Source organism: Choristoneura fumiferana, chromosome 3 (genome assembly GCF_025370935.1).
Source record: "Choristoneura fumiferana chromosome 3, NRCan_CFum_1, whole genome shotgun sequence".
Taxonomy (NCBI): Eukaryota; Metazoa; Arthropoda; class Insecta; order Lepidoptera; family Tortricidae; genus Choristoneura; species Choristoneura fumiferana.
The window spans coordinates 1,243,276-1,262,339 of NC_133474.1; the positions used below are offsets into that span (position 1 = coordinate 1,243,276).

At 39.5% G+C, this 19,064-nt stretch overlaps 2 protein-coding genes across 3 annotated transcripts in view; both read right to left on the reverse strand.

Moving 5' to 3' along the window:
* Nucleotides 1-2,546, reverse strand: part of LOC141426318 (uncharacterized) — a 27,928-nt gene extending 25,382 nt beyond the window's left edge. For both annotated transcript variants that reach the window (XM_074085166.1, XM_074085165.1), the window contains exons 1-3: nucleotides 1,791-2,546; nucleotides 474-1,450; nucleotides 88-156 (exon numbers count right to left, since the gene is read on the reverse strand). In XM_074085166.1, the coding sequence (XP_073941267.1) occupies nucleotides 88-156; nucleotides 474-1,330 (926 nt within the window). In that variant the 5' untranslated portion in view covers nucleotides 1,331-1,450; nucleotides 1,791-2,546. The remainder of the gene's footprint in view (nucleotides 1-87; nucleotides 157-473; nucleotides 1,451-1,790) is intronic.
* On the reverse strand, nucleotides 2,542-17,881 carry LOC141426319 (uncharacterized). Its single transcript, XM_074085168.1, has 8 exons — nucleotides 17,435-17,881; nucleotides 16,265-16,396; nucleotides 9,168-9,256; nucleotides 8,570-8,668; nucleotides 8,074-8,131; nucleotides 5,390-5,488; nucleotides 4,329-4,511; nucleotides 2,542-3,845 (listed from the first exon to the last, which is right to left on the reverse strand). The coding sequence occupies exons 1-8, from the start codon at nucleotides 17,582-17,584 to the stop codon at nucleotides 3,645-3,647; spliced, it is 1,011 nt and encodes a 336-aa protein (XP_073941269.1). The 5' UTR covers nucleotides 17,585-17,881; the 3' UTR covers nucleotides 2,542-3,644.
* Nucleotides 17,882-19,064: the final 1,183 nt, after the last annotated feature.

A 19,064-nucleotide genomic window follows, 5' to 3' on the forward strand; every position in this document is an offset into this window, starting at 1 on the left:
AATTTACGTAGGCTGCGCTGGGATTGTGATAATGATGATGGTGATGTTGATATCATAGTTAAAGCCAAAAGAATGGGTATAACTTACGCCTTCTCTTGTTTTTGATCTCCGGTTTCAACATTCTTCATACACTGTAGTTTTGTGCATGTGCATGGCCTTAAAAAAAGTAAATAGATGAATAAGGGAACTAAAAGAAGGATAAAATACCTAATAATTATAGATATTACTACAAATAGGACTCAAATGCGAGAAATGATTGCAAATGCGAGCGTCAAGAAAGATTCGTAAAAGTCGCAGGATATTGTGAATTATACAAGTCGAAGTAATAAGATGCTCGTGACTAAAGCCGCTGCAATATCACCGAAAAGTCAAGGTAATTTTAGCATTAATTTGTCGCAGTCTCATTTATAATAGTAACTTAGAATGAAAGTCGCGAAAATGTGAAATTTAATATCCATAATCTTAAAACTTACTTCATTTTCAAAATAGCGTCTTCATTAAAGTTCTGCTCTTCAACCTTTACGACCTTATTTAGTTCATTACGTTTCTTAACTCCAGCAGAATCTTTAGCAGTGCCACATTCGCATATTTGAGATTGTAACGAGATTCTCTTCATTCCTTCTTTGGCATCATCACTGCTACAATCACAAATGTGTGATGGTAGTCTTTTACATTTCTGAACTCTAGCAGAATCTTTAGCAGATCCACAATCACAAATATGTGACTGTAAAGATTTCTTTTCTACTTTATCATCAGAGCTGCTGCAATCACACAGTTGTGTTTGCACTGAAGATATTTCATCCTGAGACAAATCACCAGAAACACTTTTTGGGACTATATGCGGGATCTGTGTTAAAACATCCTTTTTCCAACACAAACATGTTGTATTTGTGTGTATGGATGTTGCATCTATGTTTGAAGTTTGCAGCCAGCTTCCAACTTGGGATGTGATAGACTTCTTTAAAGTGTCCCCTGATGTCTTATTCTGACAGAACACTGGCTGATTCTCAGATGTTATCGACTCATTGCGCTCTTGGTCCAATATTTCTGACTTATTAGCGTTATCTTTCGATGCAGGCTTATTAACAGATACATCCTCTACAGATTCCAAGCTACGTCTCACTTTCTCGTTAGCAAGCTGATGTAAAATTTGATCCTTGTTCTTATTTCTCTGTGCACTTTGATGGTCTGATGTTATCGACTTGTTACGCTTTCGGTCCGATGTTTCTGACTTATCACAACGATCATGATCGTCCCTAGTTTCTAAGTTATTTCTTTGTGTACTTTGTTGTTGCGCAGTTAGACTGTCCTCGGAGTTTTCTAGTTTCATTGTGGGTTGTTCGTGTACATCGCAATCGCGTGAACATACTTCTTGATGACTGGTGCATGTTTCTAGTATGAGGTCTAAATTTGATGCAGATGAGTCTGATACTGTGATAGGGCTCGGTGGCTGTGAAGTGAAAGGACATACATTTTTAAAAGGCATTTTTAAATATGTATCTAGTAAATAACTAAATATCGTTACGCGTGACTTCATCTGTCAAGAATTCGAAAACCGCGCGGGGTCTCAAACTAAATCTGGCTGGACCAAATTTTGTCACGATCTATTATTGATATTAAGCAGAAGCATAACAAACAAACAAACCTAATTGAAACTCCTAGTTCACTAAAAAAAATATGATCAAAATGTTAAGCATAGTATTAATAATAATAATTTCTGAATTAGGTAGGTCAGATTCTTTGCGATTTGGACCATAGGTACTTTGTTAACTCTAAAAGTGTCAACTTACCTTATTTGATATTATGGATAAATCTGAATCGTGTAGAGCTTCAAGACTGCCTTCTGGTGTAGACGTTGCAATTTGACACGTTTTCTAGAAAAAGTCGGAAAAATAAAAGATGCACGGACACACAGTTAACCTGCTTCAATGTAAAACAAACTAATCACAAAACGTCAAAACACAACACGTCAACAAAATCTACACATACATATCCAAAAGTTTTCATGACATATTTCTACAAATCTACATAAAATCCAAGTTTCGGTTGCCTCCCGATGGCAATACAAGAGACTTACTTCACAACTTAGGTATTTCTATTATTAATTAATATTAATTTAAAAAAAACTATTTCAACATTGGTCCAAATAATATAAACATAATACTCACACCGTCGACCACTTCAAGTGAAGAAAAGCTCAGAAATAGAAAAAGACAAATAAAATAATTGAACTAAATATTAATTTGCCTGTTTGGTCTTACAGTGTAGACTTCAGTACATTTTTTAAACAGCCACATGCTTCATCAAATTTTTATTTATTGTAATAATGCCGTGGTAGCAAATTTTTGAGTAGTCAGAATAGATCATATTTTTGCACTTGTCTATTCGCCTACCGAAAAAAAATGTCGGATTAATTTTATTACACACTGGATGTCTTCATGCAAAAACGCATCTTTAAACTGCTTAGTCCCTTCTTGTGCGCTGTTGGGTGTGCAACCTAGTTATAATACAATAATAATATATGTTAATTTACGTGTCGCACATACGTACCTAACTGTCTTGCACGTATGCTCGCAAAGTCGCAAGGTCAGTACTTGGTTTTTAACTGATATAAAGCTCTGAAAAGTAACACTTGCTTCAATTAACCGTTTATTTAATTAAAAACACAATTAACAAAAATATACCGAGGCTGTTATTAATTTTAGTTTTATCTTGACCGTCAGCAGTTAAATTATATCCACTGATAATGATAGCAATAAATAAATGGGAGGTTCAAAAAGTTGAAATTAACTTGTATCCCACTTCCACCATCATTTTTTTTTATTCGACTGGATGGCAAACGAGCAAGTGGGTCTCCTGGTGGTAAGAGAACGCCAATGCCCATAGACACCTGCAACACCAGGGGGATTGCAGATGCGTTGCCAACCTAGAGGCCTAAGATGGGATACCTCAAGTGCCAGTAATTTCACCGGTTGTCTTACTCTCCACGCCGAAACACAACAGTGCAAGCACTGCTGCTTCATTATCTTACTAATCCTACTAATATTATAAATGCGAAAGTTTGTGAGTGAGTGAGTGAGTAAATATGTTTGTTACTTCAAGCTGAAACGGCTGGACGGATTTGGGAAATTTGGTAAAAGTTAATTTATAACCTGGATTAAAACATAGGATAGAATCTCGAAATAACAACCGCTGGGCTTAGAGTCATGAAATTAGGTGTGCAGGTAGCTGGACCCCTGGAATAACACATAGGATACATTTTATCCCAATATTTCGACGGGATAGGGACCTTGGGTGGGAAAACGTTAATACTGCTTATAGCCGTGGTGCCCTAGTGGTTTGACCTTTCGCTTCTGAAGCAGAGGATCGTGAGTTCAAACCCAAGCTCGCACCTCTGAGTTTTTTGAAATTCTTTTACGAAATTACACTTAAAATTTGGAAGACGTCGTGAGGAAAACTTCAAACCAGCGAAGCAATTCAAAGGTGTGTGTGAAGTTTCCAATACACACTGCGGGAACTACGACCCAAGCCCTCTCATTCTGATAGGAGGCCTGTGCCCAGCAGTGGGACGAAAGGCTAGGATGATGATGTATGTAATATCCAACTTTGTGAACTCCACAAAAACAGCCTAACAATCAAACAGGCTAATCAGACTGGCGAGACAGCATCCCATCCCCGTTCCCCTCGAATTCAGGGCCGCGAAAGTCCGGGTCGCAGTCGAGAGCGGGCTGGTCGCGGCGCGCGCGGGTCTTCGCCACCGGCATCGACGCGTGCGACGGCTGCCGGTACTCATGGTCGCCGCTCACGAAGTCCGAGCGGGACGACTCCATTTCCTTCTGCTGCAGCTGTCGATACAATTAAGGTTGGGTTAGGTAGGTTAGCCACAAGCGCTCCTGTGGCCCTGCCGCCTGCGGTCCTACATACCCGTCCTGATCCCCAGGCCAGGTGGAGTGCGTAACTGCATTATCTCCCCGAAAAAAAGGTTTTTTGAGGGTTGAATCGTCTTAAGGGCCAAAGGTTCCGGCTACATGCTCAACCATACTAGCGCATCCAATTTGCACACGCAAGCATGTGCGTTAAGACGGCAAAACGGTATACTTTTTGCGCCAATTTTCTCATGTTCTCGTGGATTCGTGATACGGGGCACGTCTGAACCAGTGTCTCCACCATGAATGTGTCAGGATGTGTTGCGAGGTACCTATGTGTTTCTCATTATTCAACCAATAGACACGCTTCATTTACCTCGCCTAGCGAGCTGTTTCTACTAGAGATGTGCTGTGCGAGGATGTAACTAAGCGTTTCTGACTGGCTGGAAGCACTCTGGTTACCTTCGCCTTAGCCTGCTGCAGCTGCTTGAGCATCTGCTTGACTATCTGCCCCTCCAGGTCCAGCCGCAGCCGGGCGTCCCTCCGCTCCAGGTCCACCGCCACGCAGAGCCGACGGAGCGTGCCCAGCTCCTCGATCAGCCCCAGATTGATCTTGTGGACGGCGCGGACTTTCACGCCGCTCGACTGTTGAGCATACTTAACTAATCAACCTAAGGCAGGAGAACTTAAAGATAAGGGAAATGTAGAAGTATACTACTGCATTATAAACACAACTTGCTCACCCACGACTTTATGATAAGTTCTCGTATGTACTCGTACATCTTAGCGTCTACGTAAAAAATGTGTGCGCGCCACCCCTAAGTCGTTTTTAGAGTTCCGGAGCCAAAATGGCAAAAACGAAACCCTTATAGTTTCGCCATGTCTGTCTGTCTGTCCGTCCGCGGCTTTGCTCAGGGACTATCAATGCTAGAAAGCTGTAATTTTGCACGAATATATATGTAAACTATGCCAACAAAATGGTACAATAAAAATAAAATAAAAAATTTTTTTAGTGTACCTCCCACAGACGTAAAGTGGGGGTGATTTTTTTTCTCATCCAACCTTGTAGTGTGGGGTGTCGTTGGATAGGTTTTTTAAAAGTATTAGGGGGTTGCTAAAACGATTTTTCGATTCAGTGATTTGTTTTCTTGAGAATTATTAGTAGTTTAAGAATGAATAGCAGTCTAAGGTATAAAATATACCTAAACTTGGAATATTCCGTACAAAATACGAAATCCTTAGAAATACTTAATTTTTTCGTAATAGCTACGGAACCCTGTTTCGGGCGTGTCCGACACGCTCTTGGCCGGTTTTTTATGTTTAAGTTATATTGATAAGTTCCTATCCGCACGGATTTCTCTGTATATTTTTAATTCCACCTGACACAAATGCAATCTCTCCCTCACACACTATATCCTTCGTGCTATCTAATAATGATATTGTCGTGTCTCGTGTTTTGTGAATAAATCTATCTTTTCAATGCAGATAACACCCTTTTGAAAACTCTTCACTAGAAAGCTGACCTTCAAGCTAAGCTCCATCTTGTGTATCCGCTCGCGGTACTTGTTTGTTTCTTCGCGCAGCAGTTCGCCCACATCCTTCACTGGCTCCAAGTCGCCGCACTGCAACACAAAACGCTACACTACGACCCGTATTAAACTGGTAAAGGTCTTCCACCCACGTCAATTTGTTAGGAGTGAGAAGGGTAAAGGAGACTGGCCTATGCCTATTTCTTTTTTATATACTGGCAACCCATTTTGTAATGTTAGTATTTCTTTTTATTTTATTTAAATAGGAAAGTATTTTTATATTTTTTAAACTAAAAATTGTATCGGTCGGTACTTTTTTCAATGTATAATGACCAGATGGTCCCAAAGGAAGACAAGCGCCGTTCGCAAGACCGGCAGATTGCTGATTTGGGACCATTTCGTGACATGCATACGTAACAATTTTTATTTTATTTTTATTATTGTTGCTGTCTTTTTTAATGTCACGAATAAATGTTTTCTTTCTTTCTTTCTTTCTTTCAATCCCTTTTGCAGTTACGTTGCAGCTGGAACTTGCCGTTAGGGTCAATCGCACGGTCTAGAGATTAACCCCCTTATTCATAAACGACAATCAAACCTATTTTAGTTAAAATGCCGCTAAAATTCGTTTGTCCTTATCTGTCACTTCGACATTTGTATTTGTTAGAAAGGGACAAAGCATTTGTTAGTTAACATAGGCTTGTTAAGTTTTATGAATAAGGGGGTAAATAGTTATTTGTGTCACAAGGGAGCAAAATGGTGTATTTACGGCGAGGGCGTACATTGAATCCAGAATGTAGCGAAGACAACAATACACACAATACTACAATACTACAATAATAATACTACAATAGAATCCTGAGCGTAGCGAGGGATTCTAAAGTAGAATCCTGAGCGTAATGAAGGATTCAAGTGTTAACGCCCAAGATGAAAATAATTTTGCTCCCGAGTGGCTCATACAACTTTTCACACCGAGCATTAAGAAAGTTAGAAAAAAATATTCTACATATTATTAAAGAAAAACCAGCATAGAAAATGGCGTGGCTTTACAATTATCAACTTCAAAAAATGGCATTTGCAATAAAACACTTAGAAAAGCCTTGAACAGAAAAGTTGCACTTTGCTCCCTCTCGTCAGGGAGGAAAAGTTACTTTTCTGAAGGAGGGGTGTGAAAAAAATCATCCCTAACCCTGCCTTAGGGCCTATGCTATCTGTCGCGGGTGCACTGCGCGGGCGCGGGTGCAGGTACAATCCTACGCACTGCGCGCGCGCAGTTAGCGCTGCTCACACTATTGTTCAACAGGCGGCCACCGGCTCCGTGCAAACCGCGGCAGCTAACGTAAGGCACTTGTCTCACCGCCGGCGAGGAAACGATTGGCTATCGACTATTTTCTCGCTCAAGAAACGAACAAAAGATATAAGATCCTGTGTGAGTAAAAGAGACACATATATTAATAGTTGATCGCTGGCTGTTCACACTGTCGGCGAGAACTCGCTCTTACATCTTTTGTCGCAGCGACAAGAGCTATAAAACTCGCTGAGCTATAGATACTCGCTCAGCGATGTCAGCTTGGCGGCCGCCCCGCACGAGCGAGTCGAGTGGAGCGAGTAATCGCCCGTCGCACGCGAACACTCGCTTACAGCCGAGCGACAAAACTACACTCGCTTCTCGCTGCTCGCCCACTCGTTTCTAGTTACTCGCTCTACTCGCTTCTCGCTCATCGTCGGCGGTGGGACAAGTGCCTAAGTCTAAGGCAGGGTTAGGTAGGGATGATTTTTTTTATCCCTACCGTGCGATTAACCCTAAGGACAAGTTCCATCTGCAACTTAACTGTAAAATGTAGGTATACATATTTAAATTTTCATCAGTCCATGAAGGAAACACAACACTTAATGCCCTTGCCATTCTTACTAGAATGATGGACAGAACTGCCGCCAAAATTAACATGTAATCAATGTCTCAGATAGTTTGCGTCGCCAGCCATAAAGGTTAAGATAGAACCATTGGTTTAGAACAATCAGCACTACACATATCTCTTGTTTTTGTTTTGACACCCCATATCGTTTATATTTAGACGTGTTAAGCTACTAACTAAATTAGGTTTCAAAGCGGAAAATTATTAGTGAAATTTTAAAGCTTAACAGTTCATTAAGTAGGTATGTAATTAGATAATTAAAATAATTAATTAATTAACTTAATTTTGCACACGCACCCATCAAGTTTAAGGACCATGATATTAATTTAATATTTGTTTCCTTTTCTTACATATTTTTTCTTTGGTGTAATTATTTTTTATATAGTTAAAGCTATTAGTTTTTGGAACTTAATCACTTTGTTTACGGAGGGGCGTGTTGCTACCTGCGACACAGTTGTCAACTTCTGCGGGTGACATCGTTTTTTTTTTAAATATGCCAAATTGTTACTGTTCCAAATAAAGATTTTTTTTTTTACTTTTCATGGTTCGTACCGCCTAACCAGAGACCTTAGGCCTTTTCGAACGCACATGGTATCACAATTGTTTTCAACACGTCTTTTAAGAACTACCCTCGTCTTATGCCGTAGCGCGTACCGTCTTGTACCGTAAATGCGATGGCAAACGTAAGACAATACGGCCTCTGATCTTTGGACCAATGTTGAATTATTAATTCATTACAAACTGTGTAATATCGCTAGCACTTACCTCAGTCCCCGTACAGCACATGCCGGCCATGACTTCAGCGTCTTTCTTTATTACTTCTCTGTAACATGAGTTTTGCTGACTGTACCCTTCATTGACTGTACTTGCATTGTCATCCATAAGCTACGTAACTATCGGTGCCAAATTTCAAATCAATCTGATCATCATAACCAACTGAGGAAAGTTGAGCACCTCCAACATTGTCATTTCTAAATTCAATATTCAATCTTCAATCAATTTTAATGAATCATAGGCTAGCTAAGAACCACCCCAAAGAAACTCGCTTTTACGTCAAGAAACCGTATCGAAATTATCCATCCGTTTGAGAACTAAAATGCCACAGACTGGCAGACAAACAGGTAGACAGATAGACATTGGTGGCAAACTTATAATAACAAGCGCCTTTAGTCGGGGTTTAATAAAAGCGTAAGGGTCAGGGGTAAGTTAAGGAGGTTTTAGGTCGGGGTTAAAGGGTGTAAAGGAGGCTAGATATACTTACGGAGGACTGCACGTGCCTTGCCCCTGTGTCATCTCGGTCCTCAAGTTCGTCAGGGTCAGTTCGTACTGCTGTATGTCCTTATTGAGTCTTCTTATTTCTCTGAAATAGATAACAAATCATACAAATCCTCACTACTTAAAAAAAAATCTCATGTCTTAAATAAATATGCCAAAATTGACCCTTAAATTAATGTTCATAAAGATCCGATTTCACTATCTATACAAATAAGATCTACGACTACTCCGAACCGTCTTTTCACTGAATAGGATCGAATTCGGTTCATTGTAGTGCGGAACTGCTCTTAATTTGCAATTTTAATCGGTACTAGTTTAGTATTAAATATAATGACCCGGATAACTCACGTCTTAAATCGAGTTTAGCTCGCACTCGCATGCGCGCGCTGTGCGCGTGTTGCAGCAGCCGCTGAGTCGCGTTGCTCCGAAGACGAAGGGCTACGGATTAGCCCGGAACAGGTCGAGCTAAACTCGATTTAAGACGTGAGTTATCCGGGTCATTATAATTAATATGAGTGAGTCTCACGGTAGTTTCATGGTACTAGTTTAGTGTTTATTTATATTTTTAACATGATCAAACATACCTGTCCTTAGCATAGTTTTCTTTTCGCAGCGTCTCGTTGTTAATTCTCAACTCGATCATCTTGCTCTTTCTCTCGTGACTACTATCGCGCTAGAAAGAGACATAATCAGGTGTAAAATTCAGTAGAGTCATGCGATTTATCTCCGGCCTATTATGTGTCCCATCCACAGTTGGTTAGGTATACAAGCTCAGAATCAGAACCTTCTTCCACGTAGTGAAACTATTTGAGGGCACATACGCTTAGTGCGGATTGCGAGCTGCACGCACACTGTTGTACTGTTTCACAGATTTGTGCAGATTTCCATCATTTTTTTGAACAAAAAGCTCATGGTAAATTTAAAATAATATTCTAGAACAGGCTTGAACCTATGACCCCTTGCTTGAGGAGATATAGGTTACACTATCACTACCTATGCATTTCATTAATCCAATAACATTGTGAAACAAACTAGAGCTCCACAGAGTAACCATGTTTGCAACACTAATGAGTATATACATATAGTAGTACAGTACCCGGCCTTAAATATTGCACATCGGTCTTTGGAAAGAGACTCGGGTAATTTCGGCTTCCTAGAGCATTGTGACCTTAGGTTGTCACACACAACTTAAGTATGTGAAGTTTGTCAGTCGTTGTACAGGTGCAATATAGTACGGATGCATTTAAATGAAAATATTTAATAAAGAGTTGTTGAAACCCCCCAAAACTTTTAATTGTACGATGGCATCTTTAGGAAAAAGAGGGAACTATCCTTTTTCTAGTAGTTGCAATAGCTCTCTATAGATATCCGATTACATGTCATTAATTTGACGTAAACTAATTAAGTCCATTGATAAAGGTGCAATTTTCATTTGATACCTATAAAGTCACTTAATAAATACGATGATTGATTGATGGACGGTCGCGAGTGTTCGGAAATCGTCGTGAACAGCCAATTGTCTTTTTCCGAAGACCGATGTGCAATTTTTATCGCCGGGTAACGTAGCAGCGCCGGGCTAGAGCTAGAGGATCGGTCGCTCTAGGTGCCAGAGCAAGAGGCGCCATTTTCGAGTTGCCAGTACAAAATAAAATTATGATGGCACCTTTTGAGGGGCGCGGAAGCGGTGCTAACAATCTCGCTCTACCTTGATCAAGGGCTAGAGTTTGGCAGTACTTAAATATTTAAGTGGAGTACCTATCTATGGTTGAGTCCTTAGTAGAGGCACTTTACGATAATCCCTACAGGATATATTTAATTTCATCAAACCGGCCAAGTGTGGAGCAGACTCTCGCACTGAGGGTAAAAATTGAAAAAAAAAACCCGGGAAAAATTGCTGGTTACTAATACAATACAATACAATAACTCTTTATTGCACACCAATACAATAAAGAAAACACAAGTATATACATAGAGACTATAGAGATTATAGTTAACCGTATATCATTAAAAACTGTCATTCATCATCTAATCAAAGAATCTTCTGTTTTCATCTAATCAAAGAAATCACTGTCAATATAGATAAAAAATTACCAACCGCAGCAGTATTCTTTGATATGACCAAAGCCTTTGATTTTGTTCCCCATAATCTTCTTTTAAAAAAATGTGAAATGTATGGCATTAGAGGAATCGCAATGAGCTGGATAAAAAGTTACCTCAGTGAAAGACAACAACAAGTAGAAATTAAAAATGTCAACGCAAAGGGAGAAGAAACCTCTTATTTGTCTGAGGCCAAACAAAACAGTGTAGGTGTCCCGCAAGGCAGTATCTTAGGTCCGTTGTTGTTTTTGATTTTTATTAATGATTTACCTCTCGTAACACATCATCATTGTACGCTATTTGCTGACGATATTTCAGTCATCATAACTGGTAAAAATAGAGAAATTTATAATACTGACATAAATAAAAACTGTAGGTGAAATAATAAATTGGTTAAAGGCCAACAATTTAAGAGCCAATTTAAATAAAACAACATACATGCAATTCCGAAATAGATATGCAAATGTTGAAAACATCGTGGTATCATACGAAAATCAAATAATATTAGAATCAAATGAAACAAAATTTTTAGGCATAATTATAGATAATAAGTGTTCCTGGAAACAACATGTTCAGAGCATAGCAAACAAAATTAATCGCTTTGCCTATGCACTATGGAAACTTACTAAAATCTCAAATGAACAAACCGCATTAAAAGCGTACCATGGCTATATTGCGTCCATATTGCGATATGGTATACTGTTATGGGGAAATTCAGTAGACGTAAACAGAATATTTATTGCTCAAAAGCAATGCATACGTGGAATTTGTGATGTCTCCCCTCTAACATCTTGTAAACCACTTTTCAAACGATTGAATCTATTGACAGTGCCATGTTTGTATATTTTTGAAATATGCAACTTTGTTAAATCATATCCAAACTACTTTAAAAGGAAGGACCAAATATGTAATTTCAATACAAGATACCCGGAAAAATTAATTTACCCCAAAACTAACACACACTTGTATCGCAGAAACTGTGTGCCAATGGCAATACGAATTTTTAATAAGCTACCTAAGAGCATAACTGAGTTGCCCCGGAACAAATTTAGATTTCAATTGTTTCAATGGCTTAAGGATAAAGCATTTTATTCAATTAAAGAATACTTACAATAAAAAAATTCAAACAAAATTATTCCACTGTCAAATTGACACTAAAATGTAATTAATTTTTTAAACAAACTGTATTTAATCTAGGTTTCAACATAAACAATGTAAATATTTAATTAGTTTCAGCTTAATAAATGCTTTTTAGAATATAAGACAATGTTTGCATGCCAATGTATCTGGCTAGACATGTCATAGCACATTAGCACTATTTTATAAGACCATTTTACCATGTCTAAAGCAAAATAAACTATTTCATTTCATTATTTCATTTCATTTCATTTCATTTCATTTCAAAATAAATGTAATTAGAAATAAAAATAAGAATATATTTTTTCTCTAATCCGTGTAATTCTTTCCTGAACCAATGGCGCCTCTTTTCCGCCTCTCTTGCTACCTATGCTTCATCATCTTCTTTTAAAAAAGTACCTCATCATCCCAGCCTATACACGTCCCACTGCTGGGCACAGGCCTCCTCTCAGAACAAGAGGGCTTGGGCTATAGTTCCCACGCGGGCCCAGTGCGGATTGGGAACTTCACACGCACCATTGAATTGCTTCGCTGGTTTGTGCAGGTTTCCTCACGATGTTTTCCTTCACCGCAAAGCTCGTGGTAAATTTCAAATGTAATTCCGCACATGAATTTGGAAAAACTCAGAGGTGCGAGCCGGGGCTTGAACCCACGACCCTCTGTTTGAGAGGCAATAGGTCAAACCATTAGGCCACCACGGCTTTATAAAAAAAAGCTTTTTTTTTTTTTTTAAAAAGTACCTACTCAATACCTATCTCTGCAAAAATACATTTCGAGCAATTAACTTTGTTACAGGCAGAACTGGGAAAATATGCCCTTTTAGCCATACCATTTCTTTGAGCATCATAATAATAATGCACTATAAATAAAACCACTTATTATGAAAATGCTAAAAGCCAATATAATTTAATCGAACAAAAACTGTTAACAAAAACGTAAACAAAAATAAAAAAATATAAAATGTCAAAGACTCTAAATAAAATTGTTAAAACTGTCAATCAACGCCGACTTCGCTTCTTGTGGTGGTCGTGTTTTGGTTCCATGAAATCGCCCCAGCCCTGCCCGATTTTAGCTGCTCGCCTGTCAGGAGAAATAAAGTTTGTGAGAAAGTTTCTGTTAAAATTTTCATTTTTAATACAAGCTGCAGGTGGTAGGACCTTGTGCAAGGTCCGCCCGGATTGCTACCACCATCTTGCTCGCTAATCCTGCCGTGAAGCAGCAGTGCTTGCACTGTTGTGTTTCGGCGTGGTGAGTAAGACAGCCGGTGAAATTACTGGCACGTGAGGTATAGGTTGGCAACGCGTCTGCAATACCCCTGGCGTTGCAGATGTTTATGGGCGGTGGTGATCTCTTACCATCAGGAGACCCACTTGATTGCTCGTTTGCCATCCAGTCGAATAAAAATAAATAAAATAAAAAAGTCGCATTTCACCTAGATCGTGTTTTAGTGTAGGTATTTTAATGCAAACATCAATTAACTCTTTAACCGCCATTGTCTGAATTATAAGACAACAAATTATCCAGCTCATTTCGCCAGCCTTATAATTAAGACAAAGAGCAAGATGGTGGTAGCAATCCGGGCGGACCTTGCACAAGGTCCTACCACCTGCACTAAAACCAATTATTACAACTAATAGCGACTAAAATAAACACGATTGAGACACAACGCGTTACTTAAATGCACGATCGAGGTGAAATGCGACTAAAATTTATAGATAGCAACTAAAAAACACAACGCTATAATTATAATAAATAAATAATAAATAGTCAAAATACCATTAACGGGACTAATCACGCTATTTTTACACGAGTAAGATTTATACTTATTACTCGTGTAAAAATAGCGTGATAAGTCCCGTTTATGGTATTTTGACTATGAGTGAGAATCACGAAAGTTTGAAACGTTAAATAATAAATATCATGGGACACTTGACACCAATTCACCTAGTCCCAAACTAACTACTAATTAAATATACGATCGAGGTGAATTGCGACTAAAACTAATAGCGACAAAAAAAAACACGATTGAAACACAACGCGTTACTTAAATGCACGATCGAGGTGAAATGCGACTAAAATTTATAGATAGCGACTAAAAAAATAAACGATTGTGACACAACGCTATAATTACGAGTAAATATACATCCCAGCCTATATACGTCCCACTGCAGGGCACAGGCCTCCTCTCAGAACAAGAGGGCTAGGGCCATAGTTCCCACACGGGCCCAGTGCGGATTGGGAACTTCGCACGCACCATTGAATCGCTTCGCAGGTTTGTGCAGGTTTCCTCACGATGTTTTCCTTCACCGAGTAAATATACGATCGAGGTGAAATACGATTCGGTGAATCGCTACAAGGAATTTATGCTTTTGAGGTAAAGAACTAACAAATAAAAACACTCACCACCTTTCCGATCCAAATATATCCGACTCGGTGACCTCGAAGAAGTGTATGCCATCTAGCGTGCAGTAGTCGTACTCCCTCAGCCGACGGAGGATCTCCAACAGGCCGCGCTGGTCAGAGTCCTTGCGCACGAGTCGCCTGCGCAGGGCTGCTGTCTCGGCGCGCAGCTCGCTCGATATCTGGGGGGCTGACGCTCGGTAAAGGGGGGGCGGAGAGTCATGGAATCGAATGGAAAGTCTTGGAGGTTGTAACACGAAAAATGGTTGCCGAGTTAACCCTCTTCTAGGTAAATATTGTACTCTTATCATAAAGATACATAATTTTAGGTCATTTATTGGACTCTTTTTTTACAAGCTCTTATTTTTGTTAGCTCTACATGAATCCAGTATAGGTACCATCAGGCAAATAAGTGGTATATCAATTTTTAAACAAGGTCCTATCAAATGAATATGTCGCTAAAGTGGAACTTTCAAGTTGACAGGCACGTCTATTGGCATTATTGTTTTATGACATGCCAACGATTATCAACTTTAGGGTGGTTGACCACATATTTGGCTGATGGTACAAATGCCAAATGTTGCCAAAAAAGGGTTAAAACTGTTCAAAAGGTGCTGATAAACTTGAGCATTTGGAAATTACTTTCTGCCAAGTTTCTTGGGCCCATTCTTGTTGGCAATGATGGTCTTTCCGAAAGCGCTGGTAATATAAAATAGTGACACGAAAAAGAGCCCTTCGTGGCTTAGTTGCGCAATAAATGTTTTGATTTTTGATTGTATTTTTAAACAAAAAACGAGCATTCGCCGTTTTTAAGCCGTGACGAACCAACAAACGGAGCCAAGCAGCTTAGAGCCAAACATTGCACGATCAGTCGCTCATTTTAGGACACGGTATACAGGGTGTTACATAAGACAATACAAAATTAGTGTTTCGTGCTCAGTTAAGGCTGGGTAATATTATGCATTAACTCTTTTGTTGAAATTACCTTGTCCGATGAAATTTGCGGTTTCATGATTTCTTATTTTTTTCACTTATTTCAACAAAAAATTAATGCATTATATTACCCAGCATTAACTGAGCACGAAACACTAATTTGTATTACGTCTTATGTAACATCCTGTAGTAAATGCTCATCAAAAAATTGTATTATTCTCGATGATGTCGGACGGATGCTCGCTAAAACGCATGAGCAAAAATTTGATCAAAAATATCTGAACTCGCTTCTATGCCGTTAACAATAGAGTCGTGCTCAGATATTTTTGTCAAAGTTTTTGCTCACAAATTTATGAAATCGACTGTACAGAATGCTCATTACCTCTCATTACAAGTGAATGCTCAAGTTAAACAGCACCTTAAAGGATACAACAATATACTATCATGAGTAACGATGCAGTAATTTACCTTTTTATTTGATTAAAAAAATATAACACTATTTGTAAAAAAAAACCGGCCAAGTGCGAATCGGACTCGCGCACCGACGGTTCCCTACTTTCCTACCTCACTTAAACAAAATGTATTTCGTATACCTAAGCCGTGGTGGTCGAGTGGTTTAACCTATGGCTTCTCAAGCAGGGACCGTGGTTCAAATTACATTTTCGAAATTCATGGGCGGAATTCATTTCAAGGCCTGCGCGGGCGCACAAAGTTGACAACAATGAGACAGTCACCCTTTCTTTTTTTTTAATTTTGGAAAAAATATGGTTTTTCCTACTGAGAATTAAAAGCACAATCGATTCCGATAATTTTAAAAAATTACCCCCAAAAAAATGACAGTTTTGCAACGGTTTTTTCATACACTCAGCTGATGAACAATGGCTCAGTAATTTCATGTTCAAAATGCACAGATGTTCGTTGGGGCCGAAAGGTTCTCGAGTAAAGACCGCGGATCGGCAAGCGCAGCGTAGGACGTCCACCAACGAGATGGACGGATGACCGTACACCGTTCCAACCGAAGCAACTGGAGGTCTACGGGGGAACCCATGTCCAACAGTGGACTTCCTATGGCTGATATGATGATGGTGATGTTCAAAATTTCCGCTTCACCTACCTCCGCGTGCCGCCTCCGCTCCAGCGCCAGCCTGGTCGTGGTCTCCTGTTCCAGGTCTTCAACGGCGCGTGCCAGCAGAGAGTTCTGCGCCACCAGGTCTCCCACCCACGAGCGGAGCACGCATACTTGCATCTGAGGATGGGAGGGCAGTGAAATAAAACCTACTGATAAGATAACTAAAAAGCTTTAGCACAGAATAGATAATAGTACAAGTAGCTGTAGCACAGAATAGATAAATAGTAAAAGTAGCTGTGTGGTTTGACCGCATCTCGTCAAGCAAAGGATAGTGGGTTCAAGGCCTTGGGGGGCTACTACGAAATTCAAACTTCGTATCGTAGTCAGCCTCACTCTCGTATTAAATAATTTTAGCGTCAGAGCGGGACGGCAAGATATAAATTTCGAATTTTGCACTGCGTAATATAGAGCCTAGCTCACACTTCTGAGTTTTTTCGAAACTACCAAAGTCACCATCTAAAATGACCTCACACTGCGTATATTTTACTTAGGAGAGGGGCTCCGTTAACACTGGATATTCAGAAAAAGGGACCAAGGTTGCATTCTGATACGGCCCGAGAATTAAATAAATAAATAATAAATAAATATCATGGGACATTTGACACCAATTGACCTAGTCCCAAACTAAGCAAAGCTTGTACTATGGACACTAGGCAACGGATAAACATACTTATATAGATAAATACAAACTTAAATACATATTAAACATCCAAGACCCGAGAACAAACATTCGTATTATTCATACAAATATCTGCCCCGGCCGGGATTCGAACCCGGGACCTTAAGCTTCGTAGTCAGGTTCTCTAACCACTCAGCCATCCGGTCGTCAAATTGCGCGGTTTTGGCGCACCATATCTCTCCATCAAGTGATACATTGAAGAGAGATGGTGCGCTATAACCACGTGGTTCCCGCCACGTGGTTCACTACCATTACAAGTCAACGCACGTAAAAAGAGCTCTGAGTGGATGGGATACGTTTGCACATCTGTCAACTAACAGGCCAATGCCAAGGCGTGACGGCCGCGCGCGCTCCTACGCCCCCTCCCGCGTCCCCCACTGCTCCGCCGCCAATTTGGTCCGTATTTCGCTCACTGCTTAGTTATATCGCCAGGAGTTCTTTTTACGTTTTATAATTTGTACCAAAGTTTCCCTCACCTGCAACTTATTCTTCCCTCCGACCCTTTCGATCACATCCATCCTTTCCTCATACGCCCGCTGCACATCCTTGAGGATAGCTAGTGTGGCACCGCTCTTGCATATGCAGTCGTCCTTCTCTGCCAGGTTACAATCTATATTCGATTCCATTTTAATTGTGTAATTGTGCTCACATTATCAAGCGTGACGAGGCTTTTTCTGACAGTTATGTTGTTCTCTAATCTAGATTGTTTCTGGCCAGTAATTTAAGTAATAAAAAAGTTTTAATGTAAAATTGGGGTTTTTAATTTTGCCCATTAGGGCCAGTTCACACAATAGGTACGTAGTCAAAGAGTTACGTAGTATAGGTAGAGTCCTACAAATACTTTTTGGTAGAGTCATTCACGATGACGCGTGCCGTGGTTCTTATTACAATGTCATTAATGTCTAATTTTGTCAAAATCATGCGTCTTTGTCGATGGCACTAGGTATACTAGCTAACATTTTCTCTCATCATCATCATCATATCACCCGAAGGCTTTGAGTAGGTACTCAAAGCCCGAAGGACGTCCACTATGTGGCCTGCTACTTGCCTATTTTTCAAGTTATATCGGTGACTTCAATTCTTTTTAGTGTTCCGTAGGTACCTTAAAAGGAAAATAGACGGAACCCTAATAGGATCACTTTTTGACCATCTGTCTGTCTGTCTGTCAAGACCCTTTTTCTCGGGAACGCGTGGAGGTATCAAGCTGAAATTTATATCAAATATTAAGGTCTACTGTCCCTTGGAGCTGTGAAAAAATCAAACTTCTAAGCCAACGCAATCAAAAGATGCAGCCGTTTATGCTGCAAATTTCCGCAAATTTTCGAAACTGGCAAGGGAATCAAAACCTACAGGCACACTACAGGGTACTTCCCGTGAACTCAGTCTTGAAATTTGGTATGAAGGTAGCTATTATAACACAACCAACTAGAAAAGTCTGAAAATCTAGATTTTTTGTCTGTCTGTAAATATCAATGACCAATATAATCTGACCCTACACTGCGTACATTTTGCTCTGCATACACCGGATGTTTTAAATCACTCGGAAAAAGCGATAAATATCTTCAAGACACGATTTCCCGTTTACTTACATACCTATAAATGTGTACGGAACCCTCGGTGCGCGAATCCAACTCGCACTTGCCCGGTTTTATAGTCAATTAACGTTAAAGTGACTTGGTGTAACTCAGCGTTCATTTACCTTCCACAAATCAAAATTTGTTTGAAACGGCGAAATAAATCAACTTTTAACAGTGTAAGTATATAATTTATTAAATTAATATTTTGGCTAGTTCTTTGTACATTACAATAGAAGTTCACAATATCATATACACAAATTAAAATGCAATAGAAAATAATATTACAGCATCTGTGGATTCACATTTATCTACATGGCATTATTTCGATATAATCGTATCGCGCTCCATTTTACCTTATGTGCAGCTGTTTTAAAACATAAAAATTCGAAGCAGACTATTGTATATAGTGAATAATGCTGTGCCATAGAGTAAACTCGAAAACGATCGCCTGTCGATCAGTAAATATGTTGCTAATGTATTGTTTTAGATTTTAGGGCTTTTTTTACCTTAGTTGTGAATACGGAACCCT